We start from the raw sequence: 23,275 nt of genomic DNA, 5'->3' as shown, positions 1-23,275 counted from the left end.
ACCCGGGAAGAACCAGCAGCAAACCCGGGAAGGGCCGAGCAGACGAAAGAACAGCGCAGGGTCCTGTGTCGTTCCTCCACGGAGAGGGGGAGCGACATAATGGTGCCGTGACTCGGATATGAAGCCTAGGCAGGGTTTAGTGTCGTTCCGCCACGAAGAGGGGAAGCGACATTCCTACACTTAAAAAAAAAAAAAAAAAAAACTCTTCCCAAAATATAGCAGGTATGTTCTCCTCCTTCTCCAAAGCCCAATTTCCCAGATTCAGTGGTCTAACAAGTTCTAGTATCATTTATTTAGAGAGATATTTCACTGCGAAGCACGTAGAACTCGTTATTTCTATGCTGGGAGGTGAGGACTGATTTTCAGCTTCACATCACAGAGCATGATGGAGGCACAGTGAGAATTAGAACTCAAGGATTTGGGGCACAGGGAAAAATAGTACATTCTTCTAAATGGACAAAATTAGTGTGTCCACCTAAAAGTTAATTTTCTTGTAACTATTTCAGAAAATTCAATTTCCCCTCCCATTGTTCCATTCTTCTTTTATAGGTTAATGTGGTTATCTCTATAAACAGTAATAGTGTTTAATATCCTTAGAGTTTAATAATTTCACTTAGAGACCATTCAGAAATGATTCTAGGATGACTAATCTTCAAAATGCACTCTCTGATAGAAAAGACACAGGCATAAGATGGCCTGTTACACCAACAGCATTGAGAGCTGCAATGTTTTATTCATTGATGCTTTGAGAGAGGGAAAATAGTATTTTTATATAAATATACATCTCCTTCCTCCCTCCCTCCCCCCCCCCTTTCTCTCTGTCTCTGTCTCTCTTGCTGTAACTCTGCCTTTCAAATAAATAAATTTAAAAAGAAAAAGAATATCAGTTTGTTTCATGTAGCAGTTAAGACACTGGTAGAACGCCTGCATCCCACATCAGATTGCTTGGTTTCAAGTCCCAGCTGTGCTTCTGCTTCCAGCTTCCTGGAAATTAGTTTGTTTTTTAAAGATTTATATTATTTGAAAGTCAGATTTACAGAGAGAAAGGGAGAGGCACAGAGAGAGAGAGAGAGAGAATCTTCCATCTGATGGTTCACTCCCCAACTGGCTGCAATGGCCAGAGCTGTGCTGATCTGAAGCCAGGAGCCAGGAGCTTCCTGCGGGTCTCCCACGTGGGTGCAGGGGCCCAGTGACTTTGGCTGTCTTCTACTGCTTTCCCAGGCCATAGCAGAGAGCTGGATGGGATGTGGTGCAGCCAAGACACGAACCAGCACCCATATGGGATGCCAGCACTGCAGGCAGCAGCTTTACTCGCTATGCCACAGCGCCTGCCCCTCCAGCTTCCTGTTAATGCTTACCCTGGGAGGCAGCAAGTGGTGGCTCAAAGTGGTTCTCTGTTACACACGAGGGAGGTGGTGACTGAGTTGTCTGCTCAGCCCTATTTCTTTCTTTCTGTCTCTCTTTCTAGAAAGAGTATCAATACTTTGTAACTTATAATTGAGAAAACCATTTTTTCCAGTTTGCGCTTCACATCTTTGTTTATGATCTTTCTGATATACGGAGGCTTTAAGTTGTATGTCATCAAAATACTTAGATTTTTATTTTGATATTTCTTCTACTATTTTTACATTTGAAGTCCTTTCCCACATGAAATTAAACTCATGGTGAAACATCTCCTATTTTGGTCTATCATGTTTTCATTTTCTACATTAACTATAATCAAGCTCTAAATGGCATTGGGCTGAACTCATTTGACTCCAAGGGAATAGCTGAGCTCTGGGAACTCTGAGCTCAGCCAGAAGCCAATAGACTTCAGTTGGGAGTAGATCTTGGGCAGGTGGCAGAAGAAAGACTTCTTGAGTCTCTTATGGGATCCAAACAGCTCAAAATTACATAAAACTGGTTTCCCTTGGTAGAATGATGGGTTGATTTGAATAAATATGAGTTCCTTATGTTATCAGGTGGAAAAAAAGTCCATATCCTATCAAGTTATTTTGAAATCCCAATAGCTTATGTATAATTACACAGTGAGTGGGGTTTGTGTATCACTACCACCCAAAGTAGTTTTGTTTGGGGCTGGAAATGAGATGGTGGGAAAATGAAGCTGCAGGAGAAGGTGGGACTGGTATTTTTCCTCCTTGTTAGAGTAGAAGTGGGTGAGTAAAAATGAAGAAAACCTGAAGAGGAAGAAAGAAAGAAGGAATTGGGGCTTGGGGGCTTTCCAGAATAGAGTTCTTATATACATTTACTGATTGAAGATGCCAAATCAAAGACTTTAATGAATATTCTTTTTATAGCATCAAACAAAACCAGAAGGGCTTGCCAAGCCCTAAATCTCCTTCCAGTTATAAATACTTTTTTTAAAAAAATTCCTGCTTGTTGACTGATAGCAGATTTATTATTAATGACACCATACAATGCAACCTACACACTGATTTACTTAAAATTAACATGCTGGAAACATTCACTCTGCAAGACAGTTTGGTTAACAGAAGCACATCTGTACATGAGCTGTCTCTGCTAATATGACACTTTCAAAGCAATGATAAAAAACCTGTGACAACTGAAATCAATTTTCTCCTCTCAGGTGCCAAAGAGAAGAGATATGTAGTGCAAGATCTGTGAATATATGCCCAGACAGCTTTCTAAAAATAGTTTCCAATCAATCTTGTTGAAAAATTATATCCCCTCCCCCAAACAGCAAAATCTCAACTAGCAAGAATGCTCTGAAAGAAGGGCAGTCTAGACAATTTAATTATCTTGTAACCGATAATTTCCTTAAAAAGTCAATTTACTGAGAATCTTCAAATTTGACTGTCTTATTACAGCAGGGGAGATATGTCATTAACGGCTGACCACACAGTGGGGAGGAAGGGGAGATTTCCGTGCTCACCCAAACACTGGCTTGAGTTCCACTCACTGGTCAGAGGTATGTGCAGGCCTCTGATTTGGAAGAGGCCAGATGATAACAGACTCAGGGCATCCACTCTTCTGCAGGTGCAGGAGCTGGCCAGCTACCGTAGAAGCAGAATTGTTCTGTTTGGGCCACACAAACTCCCTTACTAGGTCAGTTCTGGGCCTGATTCTGGGTGAGCCTTCTGGAAGCCCAGTTTAGATAAAACTTTTACTTTTCCTATGACTCTGTGAACTTCCTAACATCCTTTACAGAATTCCCTCCTATCTACATAGGGTATAGTCTGCTACTGAGGATCAAAGTAGTACAAGGGACACAGAATCTGTCTTTGAGGACTGAACTTGTTTGGGAGTCATCATTCTTTATGTGTATTTTCATAATGTAGAAATGCTTTTAGCTAATACTTGTTGAGCAATCACCAAGTATCAGCCTGTGCTAATTACATGTATTATCTTATGCAATCTTCAAACAACTAATACGCAGGTACTATCACGCCCCCCTGTGCTTTACTGATGAATGGATCAGGGTTTGGATGCGTACAGGCATTGCCCATGATTGCACTGATGCTAACATCAGGAGGGAACTCTTGCAGGCTGGCTCTGGTGCCCGTCCTCTTAAGCGCCATATCACACGGCAGCAAGACAGAAGACTCGGCTGTTCACAGACTGACCAGTTTGTAAAACCTTATCTGCTCCTGCTAATAGCTTACTTCCTTGTCATGTACTGGCTTCTCTCAAAGTACAAGAGCCTCCCTGATCTGATGTGTATAAATTCTTGTATTCTGAATAACAGATTTTTATTATCGTGAAACATCATAACTACAATTTTCATGAATTATTTAAAAGCCTCATACAATCTGACAAGTAGACATACATAAGAGTTTTTCTGCAGTAGACAGAAACAATAATTTTGTTTCTGGCACCTGCTTGACTAACTGACCTTAGACATGTCATTGAAGCTTGACGAGTTATGGTTTCATTATAGAACAAAAATGTCATCATCAGTCTTACCAATTTTATAAGTGAAATGAATAATAACATAGGCTTGCTGCAAGGATTAACATGAGAAAGAATGTGACAGCGCCTTACAAAAAGTATACAAGTAAGGGATAGTATTATTAATTGTACTGTAATTAACAATTCACAGAATAGTTTTGTGCATCTTAATCCATTTAAATCCCACCAAAATCCTGAGGTAGAGAAATGATCCTGCCTTTATGGGAGAAAACTAAAATTTAAAGATCTCTGACTGGGGCCTACACTGTGGTGTAAGGGGTTCAGCTGCTGCCTGCAACACTGGCATCCCATACAGGCACCAGTTCAAGACTCGGCTCCTTCACATGAGATGTAGCTCCCGGCTAATGGCCTGGGAAAGCAGTGGAAGATGGCCCAAGTGCTTGGACTCCTGCCTTCATATGGAGACCCAGAAGAAGCTCCTGGCTCCTGGCTTTGGCCTGACCCAATACCAGCCATGGTGGCCACTGGGGAGTGAACCAGCAGATGGAAGATCTCTCTCTCTCTCTGCCTCTGTCTCTCCTCCTCTCTCTGTAACTGTGCCTTTCATATAAATAAAAAAATAAATCTTAAAAAAAGATTTATGACTTAGCCAAGGTCTCACAGTGGGTGAAAAGGAGTTTCTAAATATTTAACTCTCAACACTTATATTGATTCTTAATCTCTTTTTTATGAAGAAAAGTTTTACTGATGGATGGCCTCTATTCTTTTTTTACCTTAATATTTTATTTATTATTTTTGATATAGCATTTTAAATTTACATTATACTCAAAGGTTTAATGGCTCTACTAAATAGAGTTCAACAAATGAAACTAAAAAGACCACAGTCCAGAGGCTGGCATTGTGGTGTAGCAGGTAAAGCCGCTGCCTGTGACACCAGCATCCCATGAGTACCAGTTCATGTCTCAGCTGCTCCATTTTTGATCCAGCTCCCTGCTAACAGCCTGGGAAAAGCAGCAGAAAATGCCCAAGTGTTTGGACCCCTGCCACCCACATGGGAGACACAGACAAGGCTCCTAGCTCCTGGCTTCAGCCTGAGCCAACCATGGCCATTGCAGCCATATGGGGAGGAACCAGTGGATGAAAGATCTCATTCTCATTCTCTCTCTCTCTCTCTCTCTATATATATATATATATATATACACACACACATAACTCTGATTTTCAAATAAATAAAAATATTTAAAAAAATTAGTCCAGGAGGAAAACAGGCAAGGGTTATGCAAAATAATCCAAGGAAAAGATATTCATCTTCACTCATATGAAGTAAATTTTATAATCACAAAATCATTAAAACTAGAATAGTTGCCGGCACCCCGGGTTTTAGCCCCAGTTAGGGCGCCAGATTCTGTCCCAGTTGCTCCTCTTCCTGTCCAGCTCTCTGCTGTGGCCCAGGAAGGCAGTGGAGGATGGCCCAGGTGCTAGGCCCTGAACCTGCATGGGAGACCAGGAGGAAGCACCTGGCTCCTGGCTTTGGATTGGCGCTGTGCGCTGGCTGTAGGAACCATTTGAGGGGTGAACCAACGGAAGGAAGACCTTTCTCTCTGTCTCTCTCTCTCACTGTCTAACTTTGCCTGTCAAAAAAAAAAAAAAAAAACAAACAAAAAACTATAACAGTATATAACTCCTATCAATTTGACAAATATTTAAAATAAAGTTTGTTAGAACACTGTATTTGCAAAAAACTTATACAGATGGACAGTCTCTATTCTTCTTTTCTTTTTTTTTTTTTTTTTAAGAATCCCAAATCTGCATATGCAGTTCAGATTGGAAAAGATACATTTCACAAACCCCCTATCAAGTTCCTCTTGCTGGATGTGATAGCCTCTATTCTTATTTTTAAAAATGGCATCATGGCATAGGTGGTATTATATGTTTATTCTAACATGGTGCTTGATGCTGGATGAACATGGGCCCACTCACCTTTTTGACTTCATACTTAATGGCAAGTTTGACACGACTCAATGAAGCTTTATGCCTGTGCACCTCCAGAGGTTCTGCCGATTCCAGATCTCCATTCAGAATGGCTTCAACCTCTTCTGAGTCTCGGCAGAGATCCAGCACGCCCACCACAAAGTCTTTGCATTGCATGGAGAGCTTCCGGTAGTCATTCTACAACAAGAGGGTTTCTGGTCAATCCAGAGAATTTGCTTTAGCTCGACAGAAAGTGTTTAGGGTCCCTTTCTGGATAGGAAGCTTAGACCCCAGCCAGATACAAGGCTTGTTGAGTTACTTACAGGCTGCATTTGTCTCCATTCACTCCCTTAGTCAGGTGCCCTTTGAGCACCTGCCCAGCCACGTGAGACAGCTCTGACAGTGGTACGCCCAGGATCTCTGCTGGTATGTAGAATCTAAAGAAGTCAAGCTCGTGGAAGTAAAGAACCGAATGCTGGTTACCAGGGGTTGGGGAGGGAACTGGGAGATAGCGGCCAAAGAGTACAAGGTTCCGGGTAGACAGAGGAATGTTTTTGAGATCTGTTCCAAGGCATGAAGATTATGGTTTTAACAATGCACTGTAGGCCGACGCCGCGGCTCAATAGGCTGATCCTCCGCCTAGCAGCGCCGGCACACCGGGTTCTAGTCCCAGTCAGAGTGCCGGATTCTGTCCTGGTTGCCCCTCTTCCAGGCCAGCTCTCTGCTGTGGCCAGGGAGTGCAGTGGAGGATGGCCCAAGTGCTCGGGCCCTGCACCCACATGGGAGACCAGGAGGAAGCACCTGGCTCCTGCCTTCAAATCAGCGCGGTGCGCTGGCCGCAGCGCGCCGGCCGTGGCAGCCATTGGAGGGTGAACCAACGGCAAAGGAAGACCTTTCTCTCTGTCTCTGTCTCTCTCTCACTGTCCATTCTGCCTGTCAAAAAAAAAAAATGCACTGTATGTTTCAAAATTGCTAACAGTACATTTCAAATGTCTCACAAAAAAAAAAGATAAATAGTTTTAGCTTGGTCCAATCATCCAGTATACATATATCAAAATATCATATTTTACCCCATAAATAAAGACAGGTACAATTATTTGTCAATCACAAATTTGCTCCAAAAAATAGTAAGCACATATTAAGTGATGTTAGCCAAATGTCAATGCTGAAAGACCAAAGAATCAAAAAGAATTTTTTCTCTTTAGTTCTTTTAAAGCCAAAACAAGATCTTGATATAAGGGGCCACTTTTTCTTAAAATGGCAGATCTGGTACGTGTGAAAACAACTTCTCCACTTTACTACCTCCTGCCTTGTTGGAGACAATGCTTCTCTAGGAGCAGTCCTCATACCAGGAGTGTCAACAGCACCTGGGAAAGTGTTGGAAATCCTCAGACTCTGCCCTAGAGGTACTGATTTAGAAACTGAGGAAGGCCTGAACAATCTGCAATTTAACACTCCTTCAGGTGATTCCAACCCAAGTGCACTCAAGTGGACCTTTAAGAATGGGAACAGGTGGCTAGGTATACAGAAGGTTGTTTGCTTTGTTGTTCCCCTTTGTCTGAAGGGCATATTAGCATGCCCTGCAGAACTGCAAAGAGAGGACTCTCTGATTATATGTAATTGAATTCCCAAGGGTTACAGAATATCAATACCTGAGAGAAAAATTTCCAGGCCACTGGAACTAACACCTTCCTAAAAATAACCTGTGAATCTTTCATTTCATTTGCATATTTACATAGTGCCCTGGACTTTGGGTAGCACTCCCTGTTACCTTCTGAATGGAGCTCTATTTCTGGCCCACTGGTTCCAGGCAGGGTGTCAGGGACTGTCCCTTGGGAAAGAGTTTCACTTTCAGAAGCCCCAGTTCCAGTTCCTAAAACTCCAGCTCATTAGGAGAGTTAACCAGGTAAGAATTGCATGTGGCACACGAGGAAAACAGAGTTCCTCATTTCAGCCCATTCTGAGATGCTGAATGTGTTGATATAACTAAGTAATACTTAGCAGAACACAGTTCTGGGCTTCCATGAAAAAAAAAAAAAAAACACAAAACTTAAGATACAAAGAACTCCATTTTCTCTCTTAAAGAATTAATTTGGTTTGATGGGCAAAACTACATCACCCATTAAAATAAATAAGAAGAGGTTGTTTAAAGGCTACACAGACTAGAATAGTTTCCATTTCAGATATCAAAAATCCAGATAAAGAACAGTTACAGTTAATCCTTTTCCCCTCATAAGGGAACAGATAAAATGAATAAAACTTCAATCTTTGGTTTCCATTCAAGCTGGTACCATGCAACTGATAAAATTAATAAAATGTTCAGTCTCTGGTTTCTATGCAGAGTGTCAGTTAAATATCCATCTGCCTTCCAATCCTGAAAGACTAATGAAATGTTTTATTATAGCATCCAGAAGAAGTATTAAATCCATGTTCGTTTCCATGGAAAGGTCCTCTTTGAATACCGTTTTTTAGATGAAATTTCCTCACATTATTGTTTAGTTCAGACTGTTCTGTGCGATCTGGTATGACACAGGATGCCCATTTCCCCACGGATCTGAAACAAAAGAGGCTACTGTGCATGTTCTGAAGAGACCTCAGTACCTGCTTCTGCATACCTGCATAATCTGCAGACTGTCCATTTTTACAGAAAACTGTATTTTTTCACATCCACTGAAAGATTGGTCAAGAAACAAGAAATCAGTAATCAGGAAAGCTGTGAGGACAACACTTTCACAACAATCTAAACATTTCCTGCTGCACCAAGTCTGATACCCAAGCCCGGGGAACAATGAGAGCTGGAGATAATGGTGATTTTTTTCTTTTATTGCAGCCATGAGATGCCATCTTTTAAACACACTAGGGTACTTCAGAAGTTTGTGGGAAAATGAAATTAAAAGGTAAATTTATTTTGGGGCAGAAAAGTTTTGAAATCCATGCATAGTTTTTTCATAATATGCATTTTCCATGAATTTTATGAAGACCCACATATGCATGGATTTCAAAATTCTTGCTCCAAAATAAACATATCTTTTAATTCAATTTCCTTTTTTTAATCAAAAAGTTTTTATTTACAAGATATTTATTTGAAAGGCAGAGTTACAGAGGGTAGGGGAAGGCAAAGGGAGAGAGATCTTTCAAGCACTGGTTCTCTTCCCAAACAGCCACAGTAGCCGGGGCTGGGCCAGGCCAAAGCTAAGGGCCTGGAACTCTATTTGTATCTCCAATGTGGGTCGCACGGGCCCAGATGCATGGACCATCTTCTGCTTTGCTAGGCTGATGCTCTTGTGGGATGCCAGGGTTTCAGGCTTTGGCTCAACCTGCTGAGTCACAGTGCTGAACCTTTTTAATTCCATTTTTTCCAAGAGCTTTCTGAAGTACCCCTGTATGCAGGGCTCCCAGGGAAAGATAGAGAGCTCCAGGCTAGAGACAGCCTTTTCTCAGCTGCTAGAGTAATTGTGAAGTCTGCATTGAGCCTGTTAGCTCCACCAAGAGATACTCACTCACATTGCTTCACGGCTTAGACACTTGGTCTGACCTACATCATTTTCTAATAATCGTCTCGTAGTTTGGTTTTGCTAATCATCTTCACCGTACTGCTCTTCCATTACCATGGCCTTGCACGGTTAGCAGGTGGACCTACTGCACACATTATAGGCAGGAGCTTAAAACCTCACAACCTGCTCAGGGCAGAGGAAGAACAGTGAAGCTCAGCGTCCATCACAGCCCGTCTACAGGTTTCCACATACTGCCTTTGATGTGCATGGTTTAATCCCCACGGCAATCCCTTTAAAACCATTAGAAGAAAACTGAAATTCAACTCTGGGTGGCTTAAGTCAGGGGCTCTTTCTCTCATAGTAAAATAGGCAGTATAGTATAGTGAGTGGTTAAAAGCACTGAATCTGAAGGCAGACGTCCTGAGCTCCAATGCTGCTTCTACCACTCACTAGCTGTGTAAACTTGTGGAGTTTACTTAATCTCCCTGATGAGAATAATCCTAATAGGGGTATTGTGAGAATTATGCTTGGTACACGTTAAATACTTTAAAAGTGCTTCAGTAACGCCAGGTACCTTAGACTAGATGTACAACCTAGGACTGGGACCCTTAGACACTCAAATCCAGGCTTAAACAATGGGACCTGGGCTACAGCCTTTGTTTTCTCATTTGCAAAACGAGAGGACTACATGACCAGATGATTCCTAGAGAACCTTCATGCTAATGGAATGCTATCTTGCTTTTGGAGTCTATTCGATTTCTACTTCCTTATAGCTCTACTGTGATATAAGTTGAAATTCTTTTTCTACTTTGAGGAGAGAAAAATTGAAGCACAGGGAAGGTAAATGGCTTTTTTGGGGGGGGGTTAAAAAAAGTGTTGTTTTTTTTTTTTAACCGAAAAAAAAAAAGTGCATCATTGACTTAGTAAGAATTAGAGAATTTCAATTTGAGTTCCTAGAGTTTAATAAATGACTGGCTTCCTTGCCACTGACATTTGGATGATTAGACCTAGAGTCCATCCTGTCCAATATTCTATTTCTCAGAATAGTTTCAGACAGCATTTGCACATCCAAAATATTTCTTTAATAACCTGTCACTGAGCTGTCCTCCACTAATTTATCTAAATCTATATCCTAGAATGTTCAACCTCTTAGGGTAATGACCTTCAGGTATTTTCAGCTCCATGCCTATTGTATTCCTCAAGGAACTTAGAAAACTGCATGGGGGCTGAGGGTCTTTTCTGGAGCACCCAAGCCATGGTAATTTGAGGGGTGAGATACTGGGCATTCCAGGGCGTTGATGAGATAAAATAGGAATAAGAATAGGTGTTTGACAAGGAGGAAAGATCACCTCTTTTTCACTAGGGAACATATTATCTATTTTTTCATTTCAAGGCTAGTACTTTGAGCTCCAAGTCCCTCTGGACAGAATCTAGTGAACGCTGTGGAACAGGGCAAATTAGGTTACCTGGCTGTCTCAGAGATGAGTTTCACTTCCATGGCCCTTCCAGGGCTCAGAGTCCCTGGGTCAGTGCTAAGGACACTATTTTCTCTGTCTGTCGATGCCTTCAGATGGACAGGAGCATGAGACGAGAGGGCAAAGAAGAGAAAGGAAGGACATAAGAAAGGAATAGCAAGGACAGTTAAGAATGGGCAAGAAAAAGCACATTTGGTTCGGAGGAGAGAGACTTGAGGGACTGAAACTTCTGAAGTACTGTCCTAATTTTGGTTCAGAGAGGTTTAGGCTGCTCAGTGCTGGCTAGATAATCCAGAAAAGGGAACTGAGAGTTCATGACACCTTTTGCATCTCCTTGGGTATTTGGCAGTTTTATGGATGTCCTTCACACCCCACTTGTATTTTCTCATCTTTTTTCCTCTTATGATAATTCCTCACCTTTGAAAGTTATCAGAGTTGACTCTCTGTCAGAGCGAAGGAGATTCTAAGCATTACTAATATGGTTTCAGCCAACTTCAGGGGAAACTATGAATAACAAATTCTCTTACCATCACTTCACTGAGATGATTTCGGGCAGAACTGCAAACATCACCATCTTTAGCAAATTATTAAATATAATCTTAGAAAATATTCCTTTTATAGAATCTCTTGTAGACTTCCAATATAAGTAAAATGCACAAAAACAAAGTTCGTGTGATATTTTTAATAGTGGCAAGTAAACAAACTTTAGAATTATCTTTATGACTACCTCAAAATAAGGGAGTGATATTTATAATTATTTTACTTGAATGATTTTCTAGTGTCTCTCAGCAGAAGTTGAAGTTTTCAGCTTGTTTTACCTGAATTCTATCCTTAATTCCATTTTGGGTTCAAATATGTAAGTCTTTTCAAATACTATATAATGAATCTCTTCAATGGGAACAGATACTTGTTATTTGTATTTTCCCCAAAATCTTACTATAAATATGTAGCCTTTTTCCAAAAAAAAAAGTACAATGAGTTAATAAATAAAATTACACCAAGGCCAGTTCTCCACCAGGACAAGATAAAGGTTTACAAACACCTAGAAAATTTCAAATTTGGAAGACGGTGGGGTACTTCCCCACTATTTTCTTTGAACCTTAGGGTAAGGTAGATTTTCCTTCATCTGAATTAATTACTAGTTGCATTTGTGTAAATCTCACCTGAGTATGAAAAAACACATTAAAAAGTGAAAGACTCTGTGATCTGAAACCACAACCCTATTAGCTCAGTATCCAGAAAATAATTCAAGGAATAGGCGAATAGGTTTCACAATCATGTTTTAGATGGAATTTGAGAGGCAAGAATTTGCTAGGGCGTCTGATTGCTTTTTACCGCAACAATGAAACACCCTTTTGCCCCAGATTTAATAGCTAGAACCATTCAAAATGCATAAGAGGATGTAGCAATAGAGTAAAAATTAAAAGCGGGCTATCATTAACATATAATTTTTATAAAAATACTTCTGATTAATGAACCTAAAATTCAGGGGGGAAAATTTTATTCATTGTTTTAAAAATTCATAAAGGCAAACCACCTTGCTGTCCTTGTATTTCTAAGTTGACCTGACGCTGAAGACTCACCCCTTTGAATATACAGATGTAGAATTCTGGGAGAGGCATTTTGCCATATTAAAGAAATGACTTTAATAGTATCTTACACTGGTCTTCTGACTTTGTTTTTGATCCGATGTAAGAATGCTTGGACCAGTGAAGAGAGCACTCCCGCCTGATACAGCTGCAGAGGCAGAGCCGGGGCTGGCTCTGTGCACCCCTGCACAGACCGGCCATCGGGGTGCCTCCAGGTACTGTGCACCCCCTCAAAGGAGCAAAAAACTCTATCTTCTACCACTTCTAACTTCGGAACAGTAGGACTAACTAAATCTCTCCTTTCAACAAAAGTGAAAGAAGTCTCGAGTTTTCTTTAACACATACCCAGGACACAGAGCAGTGCCTGAGTTACAGTTCTGTGGTTAGGGCACACGCAGCTCAAAATGAATTGATCACAGCACCGTTATTGGGGTGGGGTGGGGGGGTCGCCAGATCGCCTCTGAACCATACTCCCAGTCCCTGGCGACTTCCCCTCCACCGGGCCAAGCCGGGGAGCGGAGCAGCCGCCGGGGAACGGGTGAGTGCGCGGGGCGCCGGAGAGCAGCGCGGGGCTTACCTTGAACTCCTTCTCGATGTTGGCCAGTTTGGCCAGCTCATTGCTGAGCTCCAGGGCCGTGAGCACCGGGTCCTCGCTGGACAAGGACAAGTAGGCCGGGCTGGCCAGCCCCTTGTAGGCGTTGATCCTGGAGCGCGAGTGGCTGAAGGAGTCATGCCTCTGCTTCTCGGTGCAGTCCCCGCACTTGCAGAAGTAATCGTGCGGCCGCTCGATCCTGGCGCCCTTGAGCAGCAGCATGTGCACCACCTCGTACTTCTGGCAGTGCGCCGCCAGGATGATGGGCGTGATGTCGGGCGAGAAGCGCGTGCCGTCCTCGTCGTACGCGTAGAAGTCGTCGTCCTGCAGCTCCTGCTCGCAGGGGCTCAGCGTCAGGCGCTTGCTGGCCGCGAAGCCGGGGTGGTTGAGGATGGCCTCTACGATGCGCACGTAGCCCTTGCTGATGGCGAGCAGCAGGGCGTCGCCGATGCGCGCCAGGTTCTCCTTCTTGAGTAGCAGCTCGGTCACCTCCAGATGCTCGTTGCCCACGGCCAGCTGCAGCGCGTTCTGGCCCATGTAGTCCACGCAGTTGACGTTCAGCGTCTTGGACTCCTCCAGCATCTTGCGCACCACCGGGATGTTGCCATACTCGGCCGCGTCGAGGAAGCGCTCCTCCTCGGCCGTGAGGCTGGTACCGCGGTCGTTGAACATGAAGGCCGGGCCCCGCACGGCCTGGCGCCGGCCCTTCTCCCGCATCACCGTCATGCGCCTCAGGGATGGGCTTCCCTCCATGGACCTAGGCAAGCAGCGAAGACAACTGTAGGATGTCGGGGCACACTGCTTCCTCCCACACACTGGGGACCCTTCCAGGACCACACAGGACCCACCACAGACCTGAGGCTCCGGGGCAGCCGGATCAGGAGCAAAAGGCTCGCTGGAAATTTGCTCCTGTGGCTAACAAGAGCTGCTTGACCCCAGAGAAGGGTTGGGGAGGTCCCTTTGGAACAAGAGCCCTTTTCTCTAGCAAACCGCACTCGGATGGAATCCTGCTAATAAGAGCCATCTCCACACACCCCTGCCGCCCTTGCGACACCTGTTCAGAAGGGACTCACTGTACCTTGTGGCCTGACAGGTCTCCCGCTCTCAGGGAAACAGAAGCCAGCAGTCGCCTGGCACCAAAAACAGGGGGCTGGAAGGCTAAATGAAGCGAATGTTTTCAAGAACACAGATCTCAAAATCAGGGCTTACTGTAGCTAAAGGAAACAATGATCCCCTCCCCACAGCCACCCAGACAAAAGCCTACAACTTCAGACAAGAATCATCTTGCAAGATCTTATTTTTTTTTCCTCTCCAGGGGACTCCTGACTTGTCTTTCTCCAACCCTACTCTCAATTACAAGAATTTCTATTTTCAGTAACTGAGACAAGATTAAGCAGTTACAGAACATGAGCATCAATTAGATTCATCTTGTTAAAAATAACTATGCCTTTGTAATAAGAACTGCTTAATACCAATATTATACCTTTATCTTTTTTAACTGAGACGATGTGGTTTGTTTATGGTTTTAAAAAATCCCAAGCATTGTTGTGAATGAAGGAACTGGGCACTGAGTGCATATCCAGAACACTGTACAGTGAAACCCCAACCCCAAGCACATCACTGAAATTTAGTTGTTACCATGAAATTCATACCATTCATTTACATGTTCAGTGATTTGAATTCACACTGTGGTTTCCATAAGGTTGGGCAAATAATTTCATTTCCATATGTAAAAATGGGAATTGCTAAAGTTCTTCAGATTTCCCCCATGAGCTCATGATGAAAAGCTTTTTCAGAAATATAATCTCTGAAAGATAATGCTAAACAACGTAATTTTAACATGTTCAGTGCCAGTAGTATTTCAGTGATCTGCAGAATAGCTCAGTGGATGCTGAACTACTGTCCACACCTGCACCTCTGCCTGTACCCAGTTCCAACATTCATACTGATTGAAAAGCTCAAAATCACTTCCTTTTAAACATCCATTTTTTTTTTTTTTGTATAAGCTGCACCTAAAGGTACCAGATAGAGCTTTTTCTACATTACTGACTTTTGAAGCAAATCAGTTAAAGATAAAAGTGAGCGGCTGGGGAGCCGGTTCTGTGGCATAGTGGGTAAAGCCGCTGCCTGCGGTGCTGGCATTCCTTATGGGCACTGGTTCAAGTTGCTCCACTCCAATCCAGCTCTCTGCTATGGCCCGGGAAAGCAGTAGAAGACAGCCCAAGTCCTCAGGCCTCTGCACCCACATGGGAGACCAGGAAGGAACTCCTGGTTTCTGGCTTCAGATCAGCTCAGCTCCTACCGTTGTGGCCAACTGGGGGGTGAACCAATGGATGGAAGACACCTCTCTCTCTTTTTCTGACTCTGCATTTCAAACAAATAAATTAAAAAAAAAAATTTTTGACAGGTGGAGTTAGACAGAGAGAGAGACAGAGAGAAAGGTCTTCCTGTCCGTTGGTTCACCCCCAAATGGATGCTACAGCCCGCATGCTGCGCCGATCTGAAGCCAGGAGCCAGGTGCCTCCTCCTGGTCTCCCATGTGGGTGCAGGGTCCAAGCACTTGGGCCATCCTCCACTGCCTCCCCAGGCCACAGCAGAGAGCTGGACTGGAAGAGGAGCAACCAGGACAGAATCCAGCGCCCCTACCAGAACTAGAACCCGGGGTGCCGGCTCCACAGGTGGAGGATCAGCCAAGTGAGCTGCAACGCTGGCCCTAAATAAATATTTTTAAAAAGTGAGTAGCTAGGAAAGAAAATGCTTTATTTATTTAAATTATTTCTTTTCTTTCTTTTCTTTTTTTTTTTTTTTTTTTTTTTTTGACAAACAGAATTAGACAGTGAGAGAGAGAGAGACAGAGAGAGAAAGGTCTTTCTTCCGTTGGTTCACCCCCCAAATGGCCGCCAAGGCCGGCACTGCGCAGATCTGAAGCCAGGAGCCAGGTGCTGCCTCCTGGTCTCCCATGTGGGGGCAGGGCCCAAGCTCTTGGGCCATCCTCCATTGCCTTCCCAGGCCACAGCAGAGACTGGACAGGAAGAGGAGCAACCGGGACAGAACTGGCACCCCAACCGGGACTAGAACCCCGGGGTGCTGGCGCCGCAGGTGGAGGATTAGCCAAGTGAGCCGTGGCGCCGGTGAAAAATGCTTTATTTCTATAATATATATATTCCAGAAATACCTCCTATCACAGAGAAAATTTCATGGATACAAGTCAGGGGTTGAAGATGAATTAGAGAGGAAACTGGCCTCATTCGAGGGAGATGGACAACTAAATTAGGGAGCTGGTCCAGTGGGAGGAATCAGGTGGCCATCAGTCCCCATGAACAGGGAGGAGCACAGATGCTGCTGCCAGGTTTCCAGGATAGAGACCAAGGCAAATGTGTCAGGCACACCTGAGTCTGCAGAGGCAAGGAACCAAAGAGCACCCCAACGAGCAGAGAGTACTATGAGTGGCACCCCAATCGAACGCCCAGTTAGTGTCAGGCGATTGACTTTTAAATATTAAATGCATATATTTATGTATACATACATATATGGACACACACATGCATATATATACATACATGTGTTTATAGCGATTTCTAGACAGCACCACAAGAAGCTTCCCATGGCAGTGATACCTGGGCACAGGGGGCTGGCTGTGAAGAGCCTTGGAAAAGGAAGACTTTTACTTTTCACTTAAACCCTTTCCTGCACATCTTGAGTGGTTTTCATCACAGCTTGTATGTTTTTATTAAAATCAGCATTTTTAATTTTTATTATTTTAATCCCTTAGTTGACAAAGATTTAAAAATACAGATGCTAGTTGACCACCACCTCATCAAATTCCTTTTGAAGGTTAATAAATGCCCTACATTTGGCTGTTATCAGTGGGATATGGATGTGTGTTGTGTAAGGGAGTATGTGGAGTGGAGTGTGTGGGTGCAAGGCTGGGTGTGTGTGTATGTGTTGGTATAATGATTATAATGATGATTTTTAGGTGCACTGGGAAATATCATTCACTGAACTGTATAAAAAAGAAATTTGTTAAGACCAAACTCCAGGATAAGGATTTCAAACAAACCTTATAAATATTATTGTAATGAGTATGTTTCATGACCATTAATGGTCCTGACTTCATTGAGTTTCAATGTTATTATTAAGCTATAAACTGTTTCCCTCCAAATGGCCAGAATTTCAATGTTGTATAAAAGATTAATTTTGTTCCTACCATTAATAATAATATATTGACATTAGCTATGACTATAGAATACATCAATAAAGAGAATTTATATGAGTATACATGCTTGCAGAATCCCAATCTATACTTAGATTTAGATTCATCTTATTGAAAATAACTATGCCTTTGTACTAAGAAAATAAATGGGGAAAATAAACTCTTATTAAAGTATCACATGTAAATGGAAGGATTTTTAAATTTAATGATGGCTACCTACAAAGAAAACAACTTACAAAAACCCAACATTTCTCGCAAAATTTCTTGCAAAAGAGACTGAATTGGGCCGGTGCCATGGCTCACTTGGTTAATCCTCCGCCTGCTGCACCGGCATCCCATATGGGCGCCGGTTCTAGTCCCAGCTGCTCTTCTTCCAGTTCAGCTCTCTGCTGTGGCCTGGAGGGCAGTGGAGGATGGCCCAAGTGCTTGGGCCCCTGCACCTGCATGGGAGACCAGGAGGGAGCACCTGGCTCCTGGCTTCGGATTGGCTCAGCGCTGGCTGTTGTGGCCATGTGGGGAGTGAACCAACAGAAGAAAGACCTTTCTTTTTGTTTCTCTCACTGTCTATAACTCTACCTGTCAAATTAAAAAAAAAAAAAAAGAGATTGACTTGACAGTATTAGGAAATTATTCTTTCACTATTTTTTCTTTGCATTTCTTAGTATATAAAAAAATAACATGAAGCTATGGGATACATATAGACAGTATAAAATTCACTATAGTGAAACATAAATATAGCCATCCTTTTGAATAGTTACCAATTATTTTTGTTTTCGTGGCAAAAGTAGCTATCATCTACTCATTTAGCCTGAATCTCACATACAGTACAATTTTATTACCTATGATCCTAATGTACATTAAATTTCTTAGCATTTTACATTTTTCTTCACATTTTTCTACTTTCATATAGTATATGTGAACTGAAACCTGTGAATTTAGTACTACACAAGTCACATGAATCATTCTAATTCTCTCTTAAAGTGATTCTAACACTGAGTTAAGTGTGAAATCAGGTTTCTCAATTAGAACAAATTACACTGCTATTTCAGAATAAACGCGCTGACTTAACACTACTAATCTTCATGGTGAATCGACAATAGGAAGTTATCTTTTTTAAAAAAACGCACAGTTTTCCTTACAGTGCTAAGACAAGCTTAACTGATCTGGACTGACAGAATGGTTGGAGTCAATAAGCAATGCACCAGCCTGAGAAACAAGGGAGGAATGAGAGCGAAGGGGTGCAGCAATGCTGACAAGACTATGTTTCCAGGGCTCGTCCTACCTTCAGATCCCCACCCCACGTGGGGACTCATTCAGCACCAGGAGCATGCATTCTGCAGGAGCTTCTTTCTGATCGGAGTTCTGGAGAGCTAGTCTAAAACCAGAGGCTCTCCAAGGGCCCTAAGTCCCTTCACTAGGACTGAGGCAGCCGGCCAGTGACATGACTGCTATGGCCTGAATACTGTGTGGCCCTTGACCCCAATCCATGTTAAAGCCCTAACACCTAATGTGAGAGTATTTGCAGATGGGGTCTTTGAGAAATCATTAGACTCAGAAGAGGTCATCAGTTAGGGCTGTCATAGTGGAATCAGGGTCCTTATAAGAAAAGACAGGCCGGCGCCGCAGCTCACTAGGCTAATCCTCCACCTGTGGCGCCGGCACTCCAGGTTCTAGTCCCGGTTGGGGCGCCGGATTCTGTCTCGGTTGCTCCTCTTCCTGTCCAGCTCTCTGCTGTGGCCTGGGAAGGCAGTGGAGGATGGCCCAAGTGCTTGGGCCCTGCACCCATGTGGGAGACCAGGAGGCAGCACCCGGCTCCTGGCTTCAGATTGGCGCAGCGCACCGGCCGTAGCAGCCATTTGGGGGTGAACCAATGGAAGGAAGACCTTTCTCTCTGTCTCTCTCTCTCTCTCTCACTAACTCTGCCTGTCAAAAAAAAAAAAAAAAAAAGAGAGAGAGAGAGAGAGACAGATATCTTGCCCTTTGCTCCCTCCCCCTCCTACCTCAGAAGGCAGCTGTCTGCAGGCCAGGGCTGGCGAGGAGAAAAGCTCTCACTAGAATCTGAACACTTGGGTCTCAGACTTGCAGCCTCCACATCTGTAAAAATACAAATATCTGCATCTGGGCCCCCAGTCTATGGCATTTTGTGAAAGCAACCCACGTCAAAATACTGAATATACATTTTGAGGCCCTCCCCCAACCAAAAAACTTTTTTTTTCGTGCTTTCTGAAGTTTTAGTATTTGTCTAAACAGTTAAGCAGACTGAAAGTTCTTTTTGAGAAATATTTTGGTGTCTCCATGGAAAATTCTCTGCTCCACTCTATTCAAAGGCAAAATTACAAACAACACTGCTGTTTTCATAACCTGGCTTCCAACTCATCTGACCTCTAAGCGTGCTTCTCTGCCTCGGGCTCACCTGAGAGACTGTTAAAAGGCAGAGGTCTGTGTCCCATCCAGAGGACACGAATCCAGATATTTCCGGGGCAGGGTCCTGGAATACGACCTTAAAAGGGCATCCCCCATCATTCTGATGCACACTACACTTCAGGAATCTCCAAGATAACAATCACAGCACGATTCTGGTCAAAGACCCCCCATTATCGGCCCTTTAAGCATTTGTCACACTGCCCCCACCAGCAGTGAAGTTGAAATAACATATTTGAACAGTGTAGGTGAAGGGACAAGCAGACTTACATTCATTTAGGTTTCCTATGCTTTATTACTGTTTGAAATGTGATCTGCAGGAAGCTGAACTTGTGTGCCGTGGTAAATAAGCACCCAGAGAAGTGCCTTTGTTATTGACTAACTTCATACTCTTGCTCTTATCAAGGAATTCTATTTTTTTTAAGATTACTGTGTCTTCTTGAAATTGCAATTAAAGACTATCCTTTATGGAATTCACTGTACCTTTTACAAGGATAAATTACTAAACTCAACCAAGAATTGTGTCTCAAGGAGCCTCTCTCTCTAAACGAGTTTTTGTCTTTTAATAAAAACAAACTACATGGTATCAGCCTCACTTTTTTTGAGGGGGTTCAGTGTATTCAGGAATTTAGTTTAGATCTCAAAGTGCTCACTTACCATTTATTATCATCTTAGCCAAGATTTCTGATATAGTCTTTCTCATTCTGAGTGATTTCTTGCATAAGTTTTATACCAATTATCTTTTTTTTTTTTTTTGACAGGCAAAGTGGACAGTGAGAGAGAGAGACAGAGAGAGAAGTCTTCCTTTTGCCGTTGGTTCACCCTCCAATGGCCGCCGCGGCCGTCGCACGGCACTGATCTGATGGCAGGAGCCAGGTACTTATCCTGGTCTCCCATGGGGTGCAGGGCCCCAAGCACTTGGGCCATCCTCCACTGCCTTCCCGGGCCACAGCAGAGAGCTGGCCTGGAAGAGGGGCAACCGGGACAGAATCCGGAGCCCCGACCGGTGTGCCGGCACCGCAAGGCAGAGGATTAGCCTAGTGAGCCGCGGCACCGGCCTACCAATTACCTTATACTTCATGTATTTTAAACCTATTTTTTATATGTCATTTCTTTAAAATACCAGAATATTGATAAATACCCTATCATATGTGCCACTACTACACACATTCTTGGATATGCAGACCACGTCATATTCATCACTGCCCACAGGGTCCAACCTAGTGTGTCAAAGAAAGTAGACTCAAAAAATATCTGTTTGATTGTGTTCCCAAATCCTCATTTTCTCAACTACTCTCAGATCCCACCAGGAAGACTATCTGTCCGCTGGTCACTCTGAAAAACAACAAATCACCTTTTCCATTAAACCAGTCCCCTCCTAACATTTGTATCTGAAGCCTAGAAATTTCAAGGTCACCTATGAGTCGCTGTCCTGTCATAGATCCTGTCAATCACAAAGTTTCTTTTTCCTTTGGTTTTTAATTGACATGTAAAAATTGTACATGTTCGTCATACTGGACCCTTCCTTCTGGTTCTCATTGCCAGCACCACCTCCAGATCCTTATCAAATCAGAGCTGACTGTTCTAAGAGCTCTTCAGCAGAGAGGGCAGGGGGAAGGCAACTAAACTATACTGAGTATCCGGTGTACATGGAGTGTTCTCAATGCACTACTGCATTTAATTCTCATATCAATGCTACGAAGCAGGCATTATTTTCTCTGTTTCATAAATAAGGAAGCAGAGCTTAAAGGGAATTGTGCAAGGTAGCACAGACAGCAAAAGGCAGAACTGGGAAGCAACCCAGACCCTGTGTGACTCCAGTTTTTTCCAATACTTTACACTGTTTCTGATTCTCTTCCTTATACCCACAACCAGCCCAGAATCTTGCTCTTCTTAAGCCTTACTTTTACCATGTCACATTTTTCTTAAAAACCAACCAACCAATCCAACCAAACAAACAAAAAACTGGTAGCCTCCCTGCTGCTTATTTCGTGGAGTCCAGACTCCTCTGGCTGACTTGAGGGATGCTCACACCTGCCTCACCCTGCCCAGAAAATCTTTTTCCCCTTGTTCCAAAGCTTCATCCTTCACTGTCCTGTAAACATATGATTCTGCTTATGCTGTACTATCAAGGGTATTCCTGCACTATCAAGGATATTTTTTGAAAATATATTGAGGTGCTCTTGTCTTCTGCCTTTCCAAATACAACATCTTTGCCCTGGTTGACTTGAGACATCTCTCTGCCTTGGGAGCTGGGGGCTGCAGTTCTAACAGAGTTGGGTGGGTGTGTTTAGGGGGAAATGAAAAAGATAAATTGTAAAGCAGATATGCAAAGAAAAAGGTTAAGATAATGTTCATACCTTTGCAAGAAAAATGGGATTTTGCAAGTAGAATTTAGGGAAAGGGATGTTGTCTTAAGAAAGGATTTGCGGGGCCGGCACTGTGGCTTAGTGGGTAAAGCCACCACCTGCAATGCCAGCATCGAATATGGGCACCGGTTCAAGTCCCAGCTGATCCACTTCCAATCCAGCTCTCTGCTATGGCATGGGATAGCAGTAGAAGATGGCCCAAGTCCTTGGCCCCCTGCACCCACGTGGGAGACCTGGAAGAAGCTCCTGGCTCCTGGCTTTGGATCAGCACAGGTCCGGCCATTGCAGCCAACTGGGGAGTGAACCAGCTGTGCCACAGCACCGGCCCCATAAAATAAATCTTAAAAAAAAAAAAAAGAAAGAAAGGATTTGCTCAACTCCTTTATTTCTCAGATTCCTTCTGAAGGAAGCTGATCATAGAGTGCTCTCATCATGCAGGCAAGACAGTTGTCTCACTTTTGACAGTAAAGCCATGAAGCTTACTGTCTTAGGAGAGGAAAGAAATAACAGAACAGAAGTAAAAGCCAAGATGTGGACTCAATAGGGAAAGCACGTGTTGAGGGTAGGCGGCTCATGCCAGGCATATTTTATTAGAGTCCTGGGATAGCCTCATCTGATTAAGTAGTGGCGTGATGTGAGCCAAGAGCTTGCTCAAGGCACCGTCAGTACCCACGTGGTATGGACCCCATGACAACAGCCAAGGGGCCTGTGCCACAGCTAGGGACAGAGCTAACAAAGCCAAGACCACATTACTTCCACTGACAAGTAGCACCCAAGTAGGCAAGGAACATGGCCCAGACACCAGAAGCATCAGAGGACCCCAAGCTTCCTCCCTGCAGGCACTCATAAGCTTCCAATGCTCAGAGACCAAAAGAGGAAGGGGTGGCTTCCCAAGAGCCAGAGCAAGTTTATCCAAACAAGAGAGTATTTCTTTAAAAAGATGACTTTATAGAATCAAATTAAAATAACTATGATGAGCCACCCAGCACCTTTCTGGAATGATGATGGTGGATGGGGGACTCTGATCTCTTTTGGAGATGGGGGGAGTGGAGAAGAGTAAGCAAGCAAAAGTCCCTCATGTGCTGGTTCAAGGCACACAGTGACATCAGTTGACCAAATCCTTTCCATAATGTAGAGCAAGCCTTCCCTCTTCATCAACTCACATAATTGCTTAGTTGTTTAATTAACTTAATTACTTAATTTATTGACCGCTTAATTCACTTGCTTCTTTTTTTGAGATATATTTTATTTACTTGAAAGCAGAGTTATAGAGACAGAGAG

At 43.3% G+C, this 23,275-nt stretch overlaps 1 protein-coding gene across 11 annotated transcripts in view; it reads right to left on the bottom strand.

Moving 5' to 3' along the window:
- The window catches only part of TRPC3 (transient receptor potential cation channel subfamily C member 3), a 175,292-nt gene that overhangs the window by 52,059 nt on the left and 99,958 nt on the right, over positions 1-23,275 (bottom strand). For all 11 annotated transcript variants that reach the window (XR_016212012.1, XR_016212011.1, XM_089302565.1 and 8 more), the window contains exons 2-3: positions 12,977-13,748; positions 5,851-6,039 (exon numbers count right to left, since the gene is read on the bottom strand). Coding sequence is in view for 9 of the 11 variants with exons in the window: in XM_089302565.1 (XP_089158691.1) it covers positions 5,851-6,039; positions 12,977-13,748 (961 nt within the window). In the remaining 2 variants the exon portion in view is untranslated. The remainder of the gene's footprint in view (positions 1-5,850; positions 6,040-12,976; positions 13,749-23,275) is intronic.

Source organism: Oryctolagus cuniculus, chromosome 8, assembly GCF_051225735.1.
Source record: "Oryctolagus cuniculus isolate XC-2025 breed Fujian yellow rabbit chromosome 8, ASM5122573v1, whole genome shotgun sequence".
Classification (NCBI taxonomy): Eukaryota; Metazoa; Chordata; class Mammalia; order Lagomorpha; family Leporidae; genus Oryctolagus; species Oryctolagus cuniculus.
Note: the sequence above shows the minus strand (reverse complement) of the source record. Positions and strands in the feature narration are given on the sequence as shown.